Source organism: Sturnus vulgaris, chromosome 8, assembly GCF_052056855.1.
Source record: "Sturnus vulgaris isolate bStuVul1 chromosome 8, bStuVul1.hap1, whole genome shotgun sequence".
NCBI classification, from domain to species: domain Eukaryota; kingdom Metazoa; phylum Chordata; class Aves; order Passeriformes; family Sturnidae; genus Sturnus; species Sturnus vulgaris.
Genome location: NC_142250.1, coordinates 9,554,820 through 9,577,401, shown reverse-complemented (window position 1 = coordinate 9,577,401; position 22,582 = coordinate 9,554,820). Strand labels below are relative to the sequence as shown.

The 22,582-nt window shown below is 39.0% G+C and overlaps 1 protein-coding gene across 5 annotated transcripts in view; it reads right to left on the bottom strand.

Annotated features, from left to right (window-relative positions):
• The window catches only part of FAM13C (family with sequence similarity 13 member C), a 117,262-nt gene that overhangs the window by 71,515 nt on the left and 23,165 nt on the right, over positions 1–22,582 (bottom strand). For all 5 annotated transcript variants that reach the window (XM_014882351.2, XM_088168810.1, XM_088168808.1 and 2 more), the window contains one exon: positions 13,442–13,488. In XM_014882351.2, coding sequence (XP_014737837.2) covers positions 13,442–13,488 — 47 coding nt within the window. The remainder of the gene's footprint in view (positions 1–13,441; positions 13,489–22,582) is intronic.

The following is a 22,582-nucleotide window of genomic DNA, read 5'->3' as shown; positions in this document are numbered from 1 at the left end:
TCTCTAAAAATTTTATTTCCTGCACTTTCCAACCAGTAGAAGTAACCCAGGCTTCCTCCCCCACCGCTGCCTTGGCCCTCTCTGAAAGGCAGTGGCCAGGCAGAGTAAGGCACTGAGGCCAGCAGTAAAACATGCTGTGTTTGCCCCTCAGCACTGCTTAGGTGGGCCATGAGAAATAATGGCATGCATCTGTTTCAGCAGGACAATTATTCACCCAAGGGTTCCCCAGTGCAGTGGTTTCTGAACTCCGTGAAGATAATGCAGGGAAGAGAGGAGATTGCTCAGCTATCCTGTGAGGGGTTGAACCAATGCCTGGGGTATGAACTTGCTGTTGCTCTTCATGAAATTTGTACTTCAGCTAACCACAGCAATGTTAACAGCATTAGAAAAGATGATGCAGTAAAACGTGGCTTGAACATCTAAACAATTTTTTTAAGGCTTCACTAAAAGCTGAAATATTATCCCCTTCTTAACATACACAAAGCTGCAAATAAACTGAAGGTATTGACATATGTCTAAATGCCGGTATTTAACATAAGGAACAAGAATGTAACAAATTCCACAACTGATCAGTGCTCAGAAATGTCAATATCATCTCTCAAATTAGGCAAAAAAGACAATGAAACTGTCTCCCTCCCTAATAAAACTGTTCCTTCCCAGTCAGAAGGATCATGAGAAAGAATCTCTCTGACAAAAAAAAGCTATTTTTGTCCTGACCAGCAAGATATAATGACACTAAGAACGCCCAAAACAAGAAGTCCAAGATAGATATAGATGGATAAATCTAACCTTGTGATCTATGTCAAGATATGAAAGGGAGACTTTAGAAAAAGCTCAGAGCTCCTGTGCAGTAAAAAGAAAGATTAATACAATTTTTAAATATCTGGCTATTATGCAACAAAATTGCCATCTCTTCATGAGAAATTTAAATTTCCCAGAACTTTCTTATTTGAAGGACAGAGGGAGAAAAGCAACAGCCGGTGACCAACCCTGGTGCCTGTGCTGACCAGGCAGGTAAGATGGACATTAGGGGTATTCCAGTAGCATTTCAGATGACGAAGAACAGCTGAAGCATCAAATGCCTCAAATGTTTACCCTAAAGTTAAGCAAAAATGGCAACCTTCTCATAAAAATATGTTGATCTAGGTGTGGATGTTCATATGAGTACTCACTTTCCAATAAACATGAATATCTCAGTCTGATGTCCAGGCAATAAAGAGCTAAGATATTTTGGCCAACTTAAAATTGAACTGAGAGAGACTACTGCTAATAAAACAAATAACATCTAAGTAATTAGCTTTCTCAAAAACAAAGTTTACCACCCTCTGAAGTATTGTCAGAGTGCTGCTTTCAAATTTAACAGGAGGATTGTGGAGCAGAGAAAATGATGACACTAGTGCATGTTTGACTTTTCACTCAAGTAATATGAAAATATTTGTAGACTGACACAAGAAGTCAATTTTTACAGAAAAACCCAAAAAATAAACATAAGGGTTTATAATTTGGCTATTTCCAATTATTTCTAGCATACCTCTCGCAGAAATTCGCAATCACATCTTCCGTGGTTACTGTTGCAACTCTGATACAGTGGGTAGGTAAAGTTAATTTTAAAGTGGTTAACACAACCATAGGCACTTCTTGCTCTGCTATACTGAGGCCAGAGCTCAGCGTGGGCTCCTTTTTTCAGTGCTTAATCAGCCTCTAACTTGATTTTTATAACTTATATGGGTCTCTACAGCTGCACTAATCCTAAACTGTCCCTTTCCTTGCATTTCACAGCAGTTCCAATTATCAGACTGCAGTAGACAAGTAGACACATAGAACAGAAACATTTAGAACAAAAATCTCCTGTAAATCAAGTTCATGGACACACCCTATAAATATATAATAAGAAAAATGCCTTGCTGCTTTCAAGGTGTATTTTAAAATGAAGCTCGTTTTGTCATCAATCTGAGCAAATTTGTTGGAAAAAGACTGAAATGGACAGATGAATCTAATTCAAGGAGGGAGAATGAAGCATTAAGAAGCTCATGCTTCCTTGGTGACCACTTCATAATACTTTTATTAACCTGCCTCACACCTTTCATCTCCACTGAAGGGAGACTAAACAAGTTCTCCATCCCATACCAAATTGCAGGACAAGGTTACCTCCTCCCATCCTGGAGCCTGTGTGCTTAGAGAACCCCTAAATTTAATGCACCCCTGCCTCCCACAACCCTTCCTTGACCTCATCTCAGCCCTGGCAGGAGCAAGGTGTAAATTTAGCCCTTAACTGTCAGCCCAAAAATATCTACCAGTATCATTGCAAAATCACCCTGTGTTTTCCCTAGAACTCTGTGACACCTGAGGCTGTGTGCTTTGGGTGGATATTATCCAGGAGCCCACCCACTGTGTTCCTGCACCATCTGCTTTCCCAGCAGAGCCACATTACACTTTTACAAGCCCGGAAAAATCTTCTGTGGTCTTCCTAGGTGCTCAGATGTGACCAGACGGAGGGCTTAAAATATCCTCAAATAACATTGCAGCAAATTATCCTATTTACCATTTTAATTATATACAGCTTCTTTAAAACTTTGTTACCACCTCTCAGGGCAGTCCTTGCTCATCTGAACAAATCCTTTAAAATGAAACCCACAAGAAAAACTAGAAACCATGATGCAGAACATTTCGAAAAGATGCTATGAACTATGACAGGATGCAGTTTTTGAACAAGTGAGAAAAATGGAAGCACTTTTTATACAAAACCGTAATTTTGAAAAAAAGTAGTAAATCTTCTGCATCAAAGAATTACGAAGAAATACAAGATACAGAATTCAAAACATGACTGGGGGAGAGAAAGACATTCTGGCTACTGCTCTGAAAACCTCTGTCAATTTAATTCTCTTCAGGACAGGTGGTGAAGGAGTCATAGATTTTATTTTTTAAGGGAGGAGAATTTAAAAGAGCAATATTTTGGCACATTGAGGATTTGACTGGGAAGAATTATCCGTGAGAAAATATCTGCAGCACACAGTTCTAATAAGATTCTCTGTCACTAAATGTCACTAAACCTGCAAATGGTAAAGGATGAAAGCTGACAATTGTAAGGGCTTAACTAAAACATTTTCTCAGATTTTATTGTGTAAAGAAAGAATATATAGTGATAAGCCAGCAAAAATAAACCTATGGATTGCATTTCAGTGAGGATATTGTCTTTCCTGTGACCACTTTAGTATAGTCTCTAAACCAAACAAGTCAGAAGCATAAGTAGCAAACTTCTCAGAACTTTCTCTGAAGACATCTTAGGTTTTTCCAGACTGAATCTGAACTTCAACAAGATTGCAATCTTGTATTTTCTGCTTCATAGAACTGCCAAGATAAAAAGTACAAAATGCATTTGTTCATTTGTGCTCACAAAAGAATAAATTATCCACTTATCAGTCTTCTCAGAGATAAAAATATTTCTCAAAATCATCGAGCAACTTATATATCACAATTGATTTTAAACATCTTAGCAGCGTGATTGGATGCTTGCCTGCATTCAATGTAATCGCTGTCTTTTCCTTTTAATATTTAGTCTCTCATTTTCAGGCTACAAGATTTAGTGCTTTGCAGAGAAAGAGTCAAAAGAAGTAGAAATAATAGAACAGAAAATAGAAATCGCAAAAAACAGACGTTTTTTGCCAGCCAACAGAAACATCAGAGGTGACATGCAAAGTTAGCCAATGTGAAGTTGTTCCACATGAATTTTCCAGTAGCTCAGGAATACACTATTTGTCTGGAAAACTACGGGACTTAAAATCTAGGAAGAAAAACGCCCCTGCTGGCATATCCAATTCAACATATTAGAATAAAACCAAAACAGAAATTCAGAAACTTCACGTTTAGGGCAGTTATAGTGTGAAGTAGTAGCAGTGTGAAGTTTTGCTTTGGGTTGGGTTTTTTTAAGAAGTTATTTCTTATTAACCGCTTATATAGGAAATGGAAAACAAATAATCGTTAGTTTTGAGAGATACTCTTATTTCACTTATGTCGCTGCATTACTTGGAAAAAAAGTACATGCAATGTGTATGATGCAAAAATGTCAAAGCTTTGGGAAGCCCTGAATGAAAATGGAACAGTCCTTGGGAAATGTGGTGGTGAATGAGTGTCAGTATTTCACACAGAAATCATCAGAATATCAGGGGAAATAACAAGCAGTCATGGAGAAAAACACTCATCCTAAGTACTGAATTGCAGATGAACCAAGATACATCACCCACCCTTCACAAAGAAAGCAGTCTGAGCCAGGTGTGACAACTGACTGCCTTGGTGCCCCTCCTGCCCTGGCCATAAGGTCTGAGCCCCTTTCAGATCCAGGCCCTGAATTCACCGTGCACACGCCCAGAGCCTTCCTCAGCCACAGCTGCATGGCCAGGGATGTGCCTGCCCTGCCCACCAGCCGTCCAGGTGCCACTTTGGAGCTTCCAGCCCACATTTCCTTCCTCTCAGGGGCAATGTGACTCAAGGAGAGACCATTGAGCACAAACATTTCAGAATCCAAGCAGTGCACAGAATCGGCCTTTTAAACCAAATCCAAATCTTCTTCCTGTTGCCAACAAACTGGAAAGGGCATTTTAGTGTATACTTGTCCACCATTACAGGTGTGACTTAACGTGACAATGAGCTTCAATTGGAGTGGCAAAGGCAGGACTCAGATGTTGGATGGTATGTAAGGGCACAGTTTCTAATTAATTTACGGAACTGGTCATATGTAAGAAAAGTTTCACAGCTGTTTCTCAGAATTATAGACTACATAAAATGCAAAACATTTAACCATAAATATTAAAATACTTAAAATATTCCATGCACAAGTGAAATTGAAAGAAAGAATTCCTTCTTCTTCACCATGAATCTGAGCTTTTACTAATGCTTTCCCTTATTCCATCCAGGGATAAGCCTGTGGCATGTGAGGAGAAGTTATTGAGACATTTACTTAGTAACAAAAATTTTCTGAGCCTGCAGAAGAAAAACTTTGCCTTCAAACCAGCTGAGTAGTAAAAGCAAAATGTTGCCCTGTTGATTAGAAAGGGCCTCCACAGCAATCCCCATTGGTCATAATAAAGTGTTTAGGCTTCATCCTTTTAAATACCCCCAGAAACATTATCACAAATGTCCAGTACTGTAATACAGTGAAAAGCAATGCCAAATATTATTTTTGTTAGCCACCAAAATTATTTAATTACTTCATAAACAGCCAAAAACGTAATTGAATTACTTCACTGAAGTTAACCATAATTGAATCTTCAGACCGCAAGAAAGACAAAGCAAAACAAGCAGCATTTCATCCCAGTATGCTAGGGATTCAGGAAAGTTGAAATATTAGAGCAAATGATTAATTATTTCATAAAATATGAGGCAAAATCAGAAGCTTTGTATCTTTGTAAAGCACTATATTGCTAGTATATTCAATTGTTATATTGCTAGCTATTCACTTCTAGGTTTAGAACATTTCATGAAACTTAGTAATTAATTTATTGGCCTAATAATCCTCTATTCAGCAATCTGAGAGAAATAACAGAAATAACTTTCTGGCCATGTTCATCCTCTCTGGAAATGCTTTGAAATCTGTTGCAATAAATTGCTGGCATTCTCATCCTCCTGTGCAGATAGGTTTTTGTGCCATTACTCTCAATTACCGAATTACTCCAAAAGAATTAAATGGAATTAAACTGTTAGATGGCTTGTGGTATCAAAGAAATCATTAAAGAGGACCAGGGAAATTCTTTCCCATCCCCCTGAATTTCTGTTCTCAGTAATAAAGTATGATCTGATCCAGAGTTACATCACAGACCAGCAGCCTTGGAAAATAACATTACCACTGTTTCCATGATGATTCATATCTTCAGTTTCCGAATTCTCTTGACAGTCCTCCTGTGCCACAAACAGCATTAATGTCACACTAGAAGAAAACCACAGATCCTAAGTGCCATTTCTGAGAAAGTGGTTTGTAAAATTCATTGTTTGTTATTTCCCAGGTTAGGTGGTTTTAAAATACATATCTGCAGGAGAGCAACAAAGTCACTGGACAACAGGTCTTCAATATTGCTCAGAATAACAAATCACATAAAGTGCAAAATAAAAACATATTTGATATTTGACCATAAAAACAAAAATATTTAGACAAAAATATAAAAACTAAAATATTCCATATTGACAGCTCTCATTTTAGGAAAAAATCTTTGCATACCAACTTTCCCATGCAGTCTGAGTCACGAAAAATGCAAAATGCTAAAGTTCGGGTAGAAAGCTAAAATGAATTCAAGTAGTTGAAGAGTTCTGCTCTCTAACTTTGTTTCAGCAGCAAATAAAATCAGCTTTGAGACAGTTTCTTTCATCCCCTCCCTATGTGAAGAACGATTTGACATTAACTCCCTCTGAAGCTGAGGAACAGCTCCAAAAGCAGAGCCCGGTTCCCGCTGCATTCCCGCAGCTGCTTGTGCTGACATAATGCGCTGCCATTAACACCAGAACGACCCTGCTCCCTGGAGCCAAGGGCTGCTCCACACACAGCCCAGAGGAATGGCACACGCAGAAGGAGCTGGCTATTTATATATTTTGCATCTGCTTTAATTACACTATCACTACAGCACACAACAGCAACACACTTTATAAAGCACTGACAAATTTTATGGTAATTGAAAAGCCCAATTAGCAATTCTCACACCATGGATAGATTTTGTTTGATTCAGCAACAGTAAAAGAATGAAAAATTTAGAAGAAAAAAAGGCTCAAAGGTATCGGAAGTTCCAGAGGAATCCAAGTCTGTAATTTAAAGTATATTTAACACATTTGAAATCTATTCTCCTCAACAAGGGCTCTGACTTGGGAATGTGCTTCTTGAAGCCATTCTCTGGAATTTTTTCCCTCATTGACATAACTGGCTTATGCTTTCTCTGGAGGAGAATTTTATCCCATAGGAACCATCAAGAGCTAAGAGAAAATGCAACTTTATCTTAGCAAGTTGCATGCCATCATAAAATATTTCTGAATAGAAATACAATCAGCAGCTACACTTGGCAAAAGTAACTCAAATGAGAGTTACCAATTAACTCCAGTTAGGAAAACCCCCTGGGTTTATATTGATATCACGTGACGTTAAAAAAATCCACAAGAATTTCACAGGGAGTGTGAGCTGGTCTTGAAACCATGACAACAAGGTGCCAGAGCAGCAGAGCAATGAAGAGCCCCCAGGAAATGAGTACTGGAAATCCTTATTTCATTGACAATTAATTGTTCAAATAGATTCAAGCCAAAACTCTAGCAGAGTATAAGGTTAAATAATAACTTCATGGTAGCAGATAGGATGAAAATAGGATCTCAAGTTAGCTTAGACAATTATAAAGCTAAAATTTACACTCCTAGGGAAATTTGTGTATGTAACTGATAGTACAATGAACTGGACCCAGATTACCATACACACACTGTGAGTTTTGTTATCTGAGTGACCAAATCACCAGTTTCTGTATCCTTTGTACCTTTTTGTATAAAACACTGTGCTTGCATCCTGAAATGAGTGATGCCTGGCACTCCATTCTACAGAATGACTACGAAACCAAATAGCTCAGTGTGTTGATTGGTTCTTGCACGCTGGGTGAAAGAATCCTGCTTGAGGGACAGCAACACCACACAGTGCTTCCCTGTGATGCTTTATACACCTTTCACCGCTAAAGTATCTACTGCCCAAGGTGATTCTACTCAGTTCCCAGTCAAGATATGTCACCAGCTGGATGAGAGACGCAGCCCTGTTATTCCAGAGAGGTTTAGACAAATGCACAGCTATGCCAGCAATGAAACCTTGCTGTTTGAAAGGACAGACAGACTCTAAGTATGAAGTAAAGCACGCTCAACCTCAACCTTTGGAGGAATTACAAATTTTCCAGCTCAAAATAGTCTCTGGTGTAAAGAGGACTGACTTCACTTTTCACATAGACTATCAAAGCTCTTAAGTTATGTAAATTCTATTTTCATAAGATATTAATAGGAAAACAGTTTCTGTAATTCTATTTCTTCAGCTCCAGCCACACAGCTGATATGACTCATGATCCTCAAAGCATTTCAACTCTCAGGGATATATATTATTGCCTGCCTCATTCAATTTAGCATGGCACTGTTCTGCTGAGATACAGACACCTGCTTTATAGCTGCGAGAGAAACAAACTACTTGACAACAATTAAAGTAAAACTTTGCTTCAGGATAAAGTCTGGAAAACTGCTATTTCCAGTCTGTCATGCTTTCTGAAGAAAGGGTGAGATGTTAGCAAATTTTAATAACTGCTTGCAGATTAAAATCTCATAACCTAAAACTTCTGTAGAATTTTACTCTCAAAGTCTCAAAGCTGAAAAAGAATCCACTGAGCTACAATTTACGATGATTTCCAGCAACAATTTTCAAGGATTTTGCACATGTCACTTGTTACTGGATTTAATTTTACTAGACTGGATGAAAACTATTCTCTTTTGTTTGAAAAATACTCAAAAGTTCTTCCCTTTCTAATTTATTTTTTCTAATTTCTATCCTTTCTAACAGTGAAAGTTAGAAATGAGAGCTTGACCTTTGGCACAATGTTTGCTTAGAAAGTGTAGTCCCATAATTTCTGTCTGCATCCCCACTGAAACCACTTCAAAAATTCCCTTTGGCATCCCCTGTGTCAGTATCCAGCATAGCTGAGCTGGCTGTGGACACTGGATCACATTCCTCATAATCATTCATCTATCAGAGAACATGTGACTGTGTCTGCTTTGCCTGGATCTGTCTGTCCCTCCATGCCCAAAGGCAGTGCCCAAAATGACTGCACTTGCTTTCCCTTGACCAGCCTGACTGCATAAACAGAAAGAAATCCTGTTACAAACATTACTGTGGGAGAAACACCACCACCACCCAACAAAAACAAACAAACAAAGCCCCAAAACTTCAAAAGGTCAGAGTAAGCAGTGGAGTAGCAGTAACAGTGATGACAACAGGTCATTCAAAACAGATGTGAGGGAGCCAACACTCCCCACACCACATCACTCCACAGTAAGGCTGCACAGGCACATCCTGGGGAATTAATATTAAGCTGATATAGTCAAGCTAGAGCAAAATAATATTGATGTATTGCCCTTCAACCAGGTTTACTTGGGTTAAATTCGTATCAAGCAGCAAAAAAAGCCTCTTAAAACCAAACAAAACAAAGCTTCATGTAGAATTTTACATCAGTTCAGCAAACATCAAGGTAATCCCATGTACACGAGTATGCATATGGACAAACATACAAAACAGTAAATTTCTCTAACATTCTCACCTAGAAAATATAAAAAGTGGTTTTGGGAGACTAATGCAAAGTCAAGAGCTTTTACCATTTACCATTTACCTCATTACCAAGAAAATCTGAAAACCAGATTTTCAATTTCCTATCTTTTGTACGTGAGAAGACTAAAAAAATAGCAAAAGAAAACAAACAAGCAAAACCCTAAAAGTAACCCCATTGTTCTGCAAGAGGCATGAGTATCTCAAGCTTACTCTGTAACCACAGATTTCCAAACCTTGGTCAATCTTGCTAATTCAAAGACAAAAAAACCCAAAAAACAAACAGCAGTTTAAAATATAAAGAAATATAAAGTGTGAACAGACAAAATATCAGATCAGAGGAAAAAATACCATGTAAAACTTTATCACACACTTGCCATTGCTAGTTATTTTTTGCCATTTTTGGTCTTCACTACTAATTACCATTGCCTTTGCATATTTTATGAAATGAGTATCTGGTGAGCAAAGAAGGGAAGAGAAACATCAACCTTGTGATCCCTTCCTTCAAAATCCACTTCATCCATTTCAGACGTGTCTTGGTGGACCTGCTAGTTTGTTAATCCCTTGGCAGTTTCTGAAAGAAAACACCCTTGATAGACGTGACAAGGTATGTCTGCTTTGTACCACTAATAATTTGTACTCTAAGGGCTCCAGTGACTCTGCACATCTCTTTCCAAAAGGCAACGTGAGTATTCTGGCATTGGAATAGGCAGGACAAAAGACCAGTTTCCCATAACAACGGTGCTATTTGTGCTTGCTCAATTCAGCAGCATTTAGCAGCATACACAGCCAGCCTGGTGACACAGATACCCTCAAATTTAGCCAGCAGAGCACGTAAATCTGATTAGATTTGATAATTAGCTTTTTACATTAAAACAGTAACAAAAACCACAGCCCAACAGGATGGATCTGCCTTGATTGGTTTTTTTCCAAAGGAAAAATATCCTGCAGCATTTCGAGATTCCTATATATGCTAATAATCTGTCCCCCAAGACAGACACTTTCATTTGTCCTTAATAACTAACTTAATACAGGGATTAAAACTGCCTGCTAAGCACACTGTAGACATCTTTCACACACATTTCTGTATATCTGATCCCTAAGCTGAGAGATTTTATATGCCCTGAACCTGAACCTTTATGAAACGTAACAGAAATCAGTTGACAGGGATCTTGTGGCATCATAGGGGTTTAACAGGGTGTAACAGTAAATGGAAGACAACACTTGGTACACAAAATTAAGGTCACATAAGTCTGTAACTTGCTCACTTACAGTGAGTTGTCCTCACTTTTCGACAATAAAAGGAATTTGTTATATGTTAAATTACTGGGACAAGTTTCAGTTTTGGAATATAAGAGCACATGACTGAAGTAACTGAAAACAGGAAACGTGACCCTGTTTTCTCTGAAATTGCTTGTGTTATAAAAGCAGCAGCACAAAGGAATTCCAAACAACAAAGAACACATTCCATGTCAGGGATGTGAAAGAGGGTGCATGGTAACTAGCCTTGCTCTCAGTTCAGAATTAGCCATCAATTTGGGAAAGCTAAAGTAGACGTTCTGTCCTTTCCCAATCATATACTCTTGAGAGCATCATTCTTTACTGAAATATTTACTGAGAAACAGGGCAGCAATTCCTCGTCCTTAGATTTAAGGAAAAGGTGATTTTATGGCAACCAAATACCAACATTTTGGTTCAGAAACAGGAGGTTTCACAATACACCCAGCAGACTTCCTGATTGCAATACTTATTCCCGTCCCAGCAGACTGAGGCTACAGCTGTCCTGCATACTTACTCCATGGGTTTTGGACTTTGTGCAGTACACATCATTTAGGGAGCAGACTGTCATATCTAAAAGCTGTTTTCAGAAGTGACCTTAGCATTGGATAATTTTTTTAGCTCAACAGTAGAGCTCAATGTAAATAATGCCCCTGCTCGCTGGAGGTCAGCTCACTTCATTCAAGGGTTCCAGTCCATGCTCAGACAAGACTACCTCAAACTAAATGGCCAAGTGATTCGTTCATCCTGTTTTGCTAGAAACAAATTACTTGCATTTTCACTTCAACAGAGTGACAGTAACAGACAATTGAGGTTACAGCTTTATTGACTGGCCTAAGGGCTTGTAGAGTGAATATTTACCAACAGCATTGACTTAGTTTTGTTGAAATGAATACAAATAAGTGAGGAAATTCACATCGGCAATTAGCCCATTTGACAATACTTCTTAAAGAAATGCTAAAGCATTGCTTTCAAGAATGGCATATTCAAGTGAAGTTCCTGGGGGGAAAAAAAAAGCCTTTTGCTGACCTTCACCAGACCATGCACACCCATGAACATAAAGTTTTCTGAGAAATGTGAATCTACATGTCTCAAGGATACAGAACTTAGAGGTCTGCAGGAATTTCAGTTAGGGAGACAAAATCATAGCAAAAGAATTTTCCAAAAATATTTGAGAATGAAAGAATTTTTTTATTCAAAGTGTATGGCACAAACACAAAACAGAAAAATTGGCTTTAATTCCACTCTGTGTCGGAAGGGATTTGACCTTAAATCCCTGAGAAGAATGCCCTAGCTCCAGTAGAGTCCAAGCTGAGCAGCCACAGCCTCCTTGATGATACACTCCAGCATTTATAAAAACACACACTTTTATTTTCATTTTTATTTCTCCTCTCATTGCAGCTGCTGAAATTCAGTTGTTTTACAACCCAGATGGACATCCAAACCATTACTTATCAACAGTGTGACAGGAAGAAGTTAAATTCATTGTGACCATAAAAAAAACAATTGCCAGTTGTTTGACTATGATAAAAGATGTAGAAATAAAATACCCAGAATTTCTGTCTCAGATCCAGCAAGGAGGGAGGAGCATGTGCAGGTCCTCCACCAGACCTAAGCAATAACTGTGATTAGAAGATATTTTCTCACAGAACAGATTATTGTTTCAACAATTGGTAATTTCTATAGTGATAGAGGCTTGACATTAGGAGGTACTGTCTGCTGGCAAATGAAAGCAGTGTTTTTTAAAGTCTTTTAAAATCTCCTCCCTTGACTTTTGACTTCCAAATTATGTGTTACATTCCCTCACTGTTCTGCTAGTATTTGATTAGCTTTTGGGAAATGCCAGCCTGTTTCTGCTCCAATGGCTTTGTTTAAAACCTTGAATTATCTTTCCTAGTTCTCTCAAAAAGCTATTTCCCACCTAATGTGGTTTATTAATCTGCTGCATTACTGGCAAAGCAAACAGAATATTAACTGAGATACTTCAGCAGCATCTGGCAGTACAAAATATACGGGCAATACTTGAAATTGTTCTGAACCATAATATATTTTCCTCAGCTGTTTTACTGGAGAATTCAAAAAACTTGGTCTCTGTAAAAAACTCACAATATCTTAAAGACTGGAATGTGTACCACGATTTCCAGTGACTTGGCTATTTTTACTCCAAAACGCAAATGGAGTGGAAGACGTTGCTGTGGTTCTAAGTTTTATGGATAAAATATTCCTTTTAGAAATTTTTTTGCTAAGCTATGTCCCTGTGGTCAGGGAAATGATGCAAGGAAATCTAATCTTAGGGCATAACATAATGCTGTTTGCTTAGAGAAATGCCAGTCTCATAAAAGCCAAGTCTTTCTGACAGAAATACAGCAAAGGATTTCAGTTATTGATACATTTACTGATTGTATCTCTGCCAACTGGTGCAACTCCACACCAGTGCAAGTCCATTAAACACTTCCTGATACCAGGCATTTCCTCCTGGCCACTCAGGTGACACCAACACGTGACCCATGATTATAGGGATTTATAAGCAAAATAAAATGCTAGAGGAATACTGAGGAAAAAAACTCCACACAAACAACCCATCCAGAAATCAACAATACATTTTTTTGGGAGTTAGCTGGTGACATTGGCCCACATTTATCTGTCTACAGCTGATACACATCAGCATTAAGACTTTGAGAAGTTTAGGTCTTTAGGTTGTTCCTCCAGCAAACCACCAACAAACCAACTATAATCACAGTTGGTTTAGAGTAGTAAGTATACAGAGTATACTTAGAGTAGTATAGTATATAAATTTTTTGTGAAATATCAGAAGTTTCCATTAAGCAATTAAAACAAAAGATGCCTTCATCCTACCTTAGCAATGTGAGTCTGTCCCCTCGTGCCTCCTCTGTGTTGCTTGCCTGTGTAGAGAGGAGAAACAGAATGTACAAGGCTGGATTTCAATTCCAGACCAGTTTGGTCACTGCTTGCTTGTGCTTTCTCAGCTATTTTTGGGAGGATAAACAGCACTTCTGGCTCTTCTGAGCATTTTCAATGTTCTTATAGTCAAGACCTCAGCCCTGATGAAGGAGCTGGACATGCTAACAGAATCCTAACAGAAAACATGCTAGAGGTCATTCAGGAATCAAAGGCCATCCCCAAAGTTCTGATGCTATCCTGGCTCACAGGTCACTGCAAGAGGACAGATGATCTTGCAGCATCAAAGGTCACTGCAAGGTCAGAATAGGCTCAAAATGTTGCTGAAAGGTCAGAGGTCATCCAGAGCTCAAAGGTCACCTCTGTGGTCAGAGGTCGCAGAAAAGCTCAAGTGATCATTTACAGGCATGTGAAGTGTCAGAGGTCATCAAAAATGTCATGTATTCCAGAATTCCCTTCTGCTCAGGGTACCCACAATATTATACAATGTAAGAGCTGTGACAGCCCTGTAATTGGTAAATATTATGGCAAATGGAAGATATAAATATAAAACAGCAAGAGCTTGTAGTTGAATACAGGAGACATCTATAAGAAACATCAGAACAGCCAAATGGGAAGGATTTTAAGTCTTTCCCCAAAAGAACTGGAGATTTTGTTATTTAAGATTAAGCTACAATTTCCCTTTGAAGGACCTCAGTGGTGCTATTTAAAATTTTAGAGATAATAGAGTTTTGAATCAGATCTTGTGTTATCTGGACCCCAGACAGTTGACCATGTAAAATGGAAACTGGAAAATCTGTTCTAGTTTTGACACCCTTTTCACTTTTTATCCTTTTGTTCCTTGTGATTTTTCCTGCCTCTACTAGAAAAACAGAAAATTCCAAATATTCACCAGATTGTAGTATAGACACAAAAGTGTTATTACAATTACATCTGTCATGTGGTTATCACATAGCAATGAAAAAGCCTTACCCAATCAGAGCTGCCCAGGAAGAACTTGTCATGCACAAAAAGCGATCAAGTAATCTTGACCAAGCCTCAAGTAACCTGAGAATAATTATCATGGAAATGCAAAACTTCTGGTTTAGTCCTAAGTCAAGAAAACAAGCACGAGCTTAATTCCAAGAGTTTCAGTATACTAAGCAGGCTGGCAAGCACTGAACTGCCTTGTTAAATAAAGCAAGAACCAAATCTTACACACACACAAAGCACTCAGTGCCTGCCAAGAGGAATTTCATGCACAGTGCTAAACTACAGAATTTCCGTTCACTTACAAGCCTAACGCTGATTATGCTCAGCTGAAAAGGAAGATAATGAGCTCAAGAGCTCCCAGATCAATGGGTTGGCATGAGAGAATGCCCACCTGGAACCCTAAGTCTCTTTATTTTGTTCTTTGCTTTCCTGCCCTAATACATGCACATAAATCCCAGTTACTATAAATTTCCTGACTGTAAATAAGAGATTGCAATTTTTTCATCCTGGTGCCCGAAAGTTCTACTTCTCACTTTCCAGCATCACAGTGTGCTGGATTTACCAGCGAATACAACTGTCTGAGCACTGCAGACACTGAGTCAAGGAAAACTCCTCCTCAGCAACTTCTGAGAGCTCTTCTATCTTGGGTTATTCTAAAATCATAAACCCAGGAATGGCCTCTGCAAACTCCAGTGAGTCAGTGCATTTCACTCCACGCCATCCAGCCACGTTATTTTATTCTGGACTTGCTCCAACATTTTCTTAAACATCTGGGGATTTATCCCAGGCCTCCCCTTTCCCCTGCAGTAGCTGCAGCTCCCCTAGGTTAGAGTCAGCAGAATTTTTGTTCAAATTCCCTCTAGAAAGATCAGCTTTTAATTATTGCATGGTCTTCACTAGAACCTCTTTGACAAGAGGTACTGTTTTCTTCCTGAACTTTACAATACAAACAAAGAAAAACTCTCTGTGAAAGTGGCACAGCTATGAACACACAGCACACACAGCATCATTGCTTCTGTCACTGCACCCTAAATACATCACTGGTTTTTAATCTCACATGGATTTCTGCATAAGAACTGACATTTCTCCAGGGATCTTTGCAGTTAGCGCAAGAAACTGCTGTAATTAACAGCTCACTCAAAATTTAAAAATACATCCCTTGCAGCCAAAGAATCTGGAGCCACAGAAAATAACATATCTGCAAAATAAACATTTTGTATCTGATAAAGACTCAAAAACAGGGTGGTTTTTCTTCCTTTCCATTTTGAAGTCAGGCTTTGGGTCTAAATGATTTTACTTCTTTCACGAATGGTTAATCCACTGCAGGATGGTTCACAAAGCTGTTGCGTATTGCATTTAACCAAACTGCTCTTTGAATGGAGGGTAAAATGCGCTGAAGAAAAGCCATTTGTTTGAAAGTGCTGTCCCAAGTGAAAAACTGCAATGGAAAAAGATCATTTCAACCAGCACAGTGCCAGGGCACTTTTTTACAGCATCTACTTAAACAAAAACACCAGCTTGCAGCCTCAAAATCATCCTCTTCAATGGCAAGAGTATTTAAAGATAAGCTAGTACTTTTTAAAAATGCACACCCTTAAAACCTGAAAATTTCCCCATGGTGCTTTGGACATAACACCTTAAGTTCATTCCGCTAAACCTTGCTATGGCAAATATTTTGCTGGCTTCCTATTAAGAGAAAATAATTATAAAACCGCTATTGGGAGAGAAGATATAACACCAAGTCTCAAAGAAAGCCTGCACACACTTCTGAATATAGTATCTCAAAATTCATAGCAAAATGAACGACTGTGAGCACACCCATGTGATAACTTATTAAAATATAACTTTTTTTTTTGACTGATCACCTGCTACAGATAGAAAACAGCAGCTTCTTACAGGTACAGCAAATCTGAATCAATATCTGACTCCTGTTTTTCAGCTACTCTGAAGCTGTGTTGGATCTTCCTAGAAGAAGGAGCTGGAATTTGCATTCCAAAGAGGAAGAGAACTCAACTATACATGCATTAATTTTATTAATGCTTTTTCTCTGAGTATGTAACATACAAGAATTCCTAAAAACTTTGGTTTCACTTTTTTAATTGAGATGATATTGTAGTACCCAGTAGCACTATTACAGATGTCTAGCTTTATTATGCTCTTTAAAAGCTACTATTATGTTTGATAATAATTTAATAATCTGAGGTCATGTATCGACAAGAAGGTACTAAATAAATTTACAGTGGTAATAAATATCTTGCTGGTGAACCAGCAAGAAGTTTTGAGCTGAATTGTTTCAGCATGAAAGAAAGTGAGGTATACCTTACAAATGTAACTTATGCTCTTACTACTCAACTGAAATATTTTATCTCCATTTTAAACAGGATGAGAAATTAGTGTGACATTTGCTGTTGAGAGCTCACATTCTAAACAGAACCTAGGAGATTTGGAACAGAGATGTTCATGATTTTACCCTTAAGGAATAAATTTAATATTGAAAAACATAATTTTGCCAAAGAAAAACCCTATGATAGAAACAGATAAGTACAAACATATCTTTAAATGGGAGATATTTATGTTAACTATGACAGTTAAGTCTTTAATCTCAAAATTTATTAATGCATCTTTTGTACAGACTATTAAAAATTAGTAGAGGGAGAAATGTTAGGTTTTGACTGGGCCTTTTCTCTCATTCTATGGCAGAAGATATCAGTCCAGCTTTTCTAGAACAGAAATTACCAGCAGCCTGAGGTTACCTCAGTTGACAAAAAATTAATAACCTATTGTTATTTTTAATTTTGTGGGCAGATTGTAAAAACTCCATATGCCAAAATGTTTAAATGTTAATTCTTTTAACAGAAACAGCTACTTTTAACTTGAAAAAATTCACTCAGAAAGCTGATAAAAACCAGGCAATCATTCACTCTGTTATCAACTCTTGAAACTGATACAGCTGTGAACTCAGCATTTCTCTGAGCAGGGTAATACAAACTAAACTCCTAAAAAAGGCTTTACAATTACCCTGATTAAAGGTGTTCACAGTCATTTTTCAATTTGTAATTTGTTCTGTTTGCTGCATACTAAAACCTCAGTTTAGATATGTTACCTTACTGCTCTGGCCTGGTTCCTCCCTCCCTGCCCCAGCTCAGACCTGTCCTGCAATGCGACTTCACTCTGGTGTTCAGAAAGCATCTTCAGAGGGTTTGCTTTGCCCAATAAAATCAATTGATTGTATCATCCCACCTCCAGTTCTTCATAGGCTTCTACTGAGCAGCTTTCAAGTGTCTACTGCACAATAGCTGAAAACAAAACCTGTGCAGGGTGGAAGTGTTTGTCCTGCTCAGTTACTGTTGGAGCCAGCCTCAAAGTCAGCTTTCCTCCTTCCTCGAATTTCAGCTGACACACGGCCTCAGAGCACACAAGTGCTTTGGCACACTGCCTGCCGGACAGACAAACATTTTGAAGACCCGGGAGTTCTCACCCTCCTCTTTCAGTCAGTCTCTTTTAAAAAGTTCTTCCTAATGTCTCACCTAGAAGCTTCAGAACTGATTTATCCTATTGTGTTCGTTAGCACTGATTTTTTGGGGGCAAGGAGCAGAAGGAGGATGCATTTCACTACTGGTGTGGGGTTTGTGAGCCAGAAAGTGCAACAGTGGAAGGATTGATTTGATTTTGAACACCATAAGCTAAAGCCTAATTTGGGAAGCCTATAGCTAAATGAAACATTACCCCCATTAGCAATAATTTAGTGCAGCCTAGTTTGGGAAAGAGATATAGAAATGCTTTGGAAACAAATTTCATTGCTTAAAAATAAAAGACCACCAAACCATACATGCCAAGTATTTGGGCATGGACATCATACAGAAGAGAGTCTGGACTGGGAGTATGTTCTTACCCCTTAGATTTTTCAAGGTATTGTACTATCTGTCAACATCTCCACCTTTTGAGAAATTCTTAAACCACTTCTGGAAAGAAAAACTGGAGAAAATCCTCTCTGCTTTTCTTCATAAGCTGTGATTAATTACCAAAAGTCTGTGTGAGCCTGACATTGCTCTCCATGCAGGTAGGCACTGCTACCAAAGTTCCCCCTTTAAAGAAAAGCAGTGTTAACCTTCTGGGCATTTGAAAACCACCTTCATCACCAGACTTCATCTGCACAGCTGTGTTTACATCTCCATGCCCACCTGCTATTTCTGTACATTATTTCCATGGCCAAACCTCCCACCCCAGGGAGCTCAGGCAGAGTGGCAGCTGCTGTGAGTGCAGTGCCAGAGCTGCAGCTTGCAGAACGAGGTGTCAGCAGAGTGACCACCAGCAGGGATATCAAACCTGCCCAGCACACCTGAGATCGGCTTGGGGGTGGAAAACAGGATCAAAAAGAGAGCCTGGCTAAGGCCAGCTCCCAGGAAACTTGTAAATTCAAATTTGCAGTTACTTTTGTAACTTCTTTACGCAGCAGTAAGGACTGAGAAGGGCTATTTCTTTTCCTGGAAAAAGAAAAGGCTACAGCCGCCTGCACAACCCCTCCTGGAAAACAAGTCACTGTTCAGCAGATAAGAAAAAAATTAGAACTGCATTCACAGCTATTTGTAACTATTTAAGTTAAATAACAGAGAGGGCAGTAGAGAGTCAGTCCCAAGAGGTGGTATGTAGGGAAAACCATTCTGCTACATTAAAGATGTGCTTTTAATTAACTTCTCTCTGAATGATTATAATTAAAGATTTTACCACAGGTCTTCTTAGCATAATTACCTTCTATTTCCTTGCACAGTGCACATTCCCAGGAAATGGGAATCGAGATTATTTCTTAATTTAAATACTTCCTCAATTATTTTGAAAGTTACTGCCTTTTAATTGTTTCATTATTGTGATTTTCTTTGTGCTTTTTTGGTCCTTCTCTGATTCTTAAAGGCTCTTGCAAGACCTCAGAAACATCTTTCATGTGGTCAGGTGCAATTGTGAGCAGTTAAAAAATTATGGGTTGCAATTTACTGTGTTTGGATCCAGAGAAACAAATTCATAAAGAGTTATAAACTTACTTTTGGACTGGGGAATAAATGGCTCATTTTTCTCACTGGTGCTGAACATATGGTACCAATTTTTTATTAGTTTTGTTCTGCAGATTGCTGTCTCCTTTACTGTTGCTCTTGTATGCAGGTCTCAGCAAATGACCTTGCTGCACATCAGCTCTTGCCATGTGCACTGAATGAAAAAGATTGAGCAGCTATCCTAATTTATTTGAAAAATAATTATGCAGATCAGGGCATTCGGTAGTAATTGCCTGGGTTCCTACTATTATTTCAGATAATATAAAGACATACTGGAAACTGGCAGTTGGAAAACAGGCCAAGGGAAAGAGGCTCCTGCTTTCTCTGCACTGCACAGGTACACTGGGTCACATTTCCCCCATCAGTCTGAGATTCTCACTGCACCTTGTTATTAAAACAGAAAGACCGAGGGGACTGAGGACAGGATTTCGCCAAGGAAGGGAGAGAATAATGCACAAAGGAGAATGATTTAAGGCAGAGCCTTGCCCTCTCTTGTGTCAGTTCCTGCCAGCTCTGCAGCAGTGTTTAGCATGCAAGATTTCGTTCTGAAATTCCTCTTAACTGTGTCTTCCAGCACAAGAAAAACAAACAGCAATAACCCAAGAATAAACAGGATCATCCATCTTTTCCTTATTCTTATCTCTGATGATGCTATCTTTATACTGAAATACTATCCACCCAGAGGCAGTCTTTGGAAACCAAAGACACCTTTGAAGCAGCACCCCTTGAGACAAAGCACCGGCATCGAGCAGCCTTTGTGCTGGTTCCAGCTTAACAGGCAGTCTCTGGTGCTGATAGCACATTCACAGAGCTATCAGTGCTCAGCCCAGCTAAGAAAGCATTGGCAGAGACTTCCCCACATTCCTGCACCTGTGTGCAACACCAGGGAAGTACCAGACAGATAGGTGAGGCTGTGAGCTCACCTGCACAGCATTGCAGATACTGACTTTCCAGGCACAAATTTAATATTTAAATTCAATATACATGTTAAAAAATAAAAAAAAGGCATTTAGAAGTTACTGCTTTGTAAATCTAACGTCCGCTAATGCTTCTATTGTACTCTCTATCACCCCCAAAAAAGCATTTTATATATGACCATAGACAACAATTCAGCCACCTCTGTAGCCATTGCAATAAAATTTTGATAGTAACTGATGCTAGTAATCCAATTATTGCTAAGTAAGTCACCATATGCCTTTCAGTTTTGTCTTTCTATGTTAAGGAAATCAACAGACAGAGAACGAGGAAAAAATCTATTTCCATCCTGTCAGTATTTTGATGTAAAAAAAGAGAATTTTCCCTAAGTCTCTATTTGGGACGCCAACTCCTCTTTTCTTTCATTAGAAAGAAAACTGATTTTCTCAAAATTGAGTATCTGGTTGTAACTAGATAAAAATTCAGCCTTCTTTCAAATAAACTGTGGGATTTCTGTGTGTGAGCTTTCAAAAAGGCAGAAAAAATTTGTTTATTTAGACTCCTGTTCAGAATAAGACCTTGTTACTGTTGGCTCTTACCAAGAAAGGCTTGAGCATAGGCAGCTTTTGCCAAGAAACACTGAGACTCTTCCTTGTAGAGTAATTCCCAAGCTTTTGTCTATCTTGTTCCCACAGTGCTTCATTAGCAGCAGAACTTAATAAAATTGGTTGTTTATGTAAGAACAGATATTAATAGAGCCCACGCATGTTTCCACTGCATGCCACACATAAAATGATCCACTGAGTTAACTCATAGGTGAAACCTTCTGCTAAGTGCCCACTGAGATGAGCAGGGTTAAGACAGAAAACAGAATTTCGACTGGGGATGGATTCTGGAGGCACAAATGAGAGGTAGATAGACATAAATCACATTGAAAGTAAGTAGTAGGTCTAGATTTCAAGAATTTTAAATGTTTAGCCCTACAGAGTCTACATTCTAGCCAGTGTCACCTCCCATCTTCCTCAGTATGTGCTAGAGGAAATTTGTATTTAGTGCAGTAAATAAAACCAAAAAATAAAGTGATACAAACTCAAGAGAATTGCTGAACAAGCCTGTCACTACCTGTGCATCCCCTTCCCAGTGCTTCTCCTTGTTCCAGTGGGAATATTTACCTGAGATATGTATGCACTTCTTTGACAGCACCCCTGCTTAATCAAAACTCAAATTTCACTCCACCCTTTCTTGTTCCTTGCTGAGGAACAAGGCTGGGAGAAGAACCCAAAGTCAGTTACCAGGTTTAATCCTTCCACTCAGTAGCCTGACTCAAATCTATCTCCCTGACTTCTGCCAGCAGCTTGCATTGTTCCTCTCCCCTGCTCCCAGAAGCAGCCAGGATTCCAACACAAACATCCCAGAGCAGCATAGCATCTTGTCTGACAAAGAGGAGCACAAAGGCTGTGAGGAAGCAGCATCCCTACTCTTTGCTCACCTATGGGTGATGTACAAGGTCCAGCTGTGAGTCAGTTTTCTCCCACGGGATGGGATGGGATGGGATGGGATAGGGAAGGAAGCATGAGCAACATGTACCTGAAGACAAGTGTTTGGCAAGGCAGGAGAAGCAAAGTACAAGTGCCTCTCTGCAACAAAGCACTGCAATCCCTAACCAGAACTGCACAAGCTGATGTGGCCCCAAGGACACCCTAAACACCCAGCCACCTGTACTCCAAAGATGCTATGTGCCTATAGAAAAGCCTAGCAGCTAGACATCAACTGTGGGAACATCCTAAAATTGATATAAACTACAGAAATCAGAAGAAATTACGGCTTGTGTGAACAACCTTTAACAACACACTCCACAGTGGAGTAAAAATAAGCTGCTATTGGCCCATCTCAGACTTCTAATGAGTCTTTTCTCTCTTTTGGGATTGCTGGGAGCTGCATGTAATTGGTGTCAAGACTTCCACATGCTCACACACCGGGCTGTCCAGCTGATGGGCAAGGTCTTTTTTCTGAATGTCTGCAGAGACAGTGCAAGCAGTGCTTTCTGCAAAGGAAGTGTGGTCACTGCCTGGAAAGAGCTTGTGGAGACAGACAACTTGGAGACATGGCAGATCTTTGGCTTCTCAAGAATGACAAGAAGCCAACA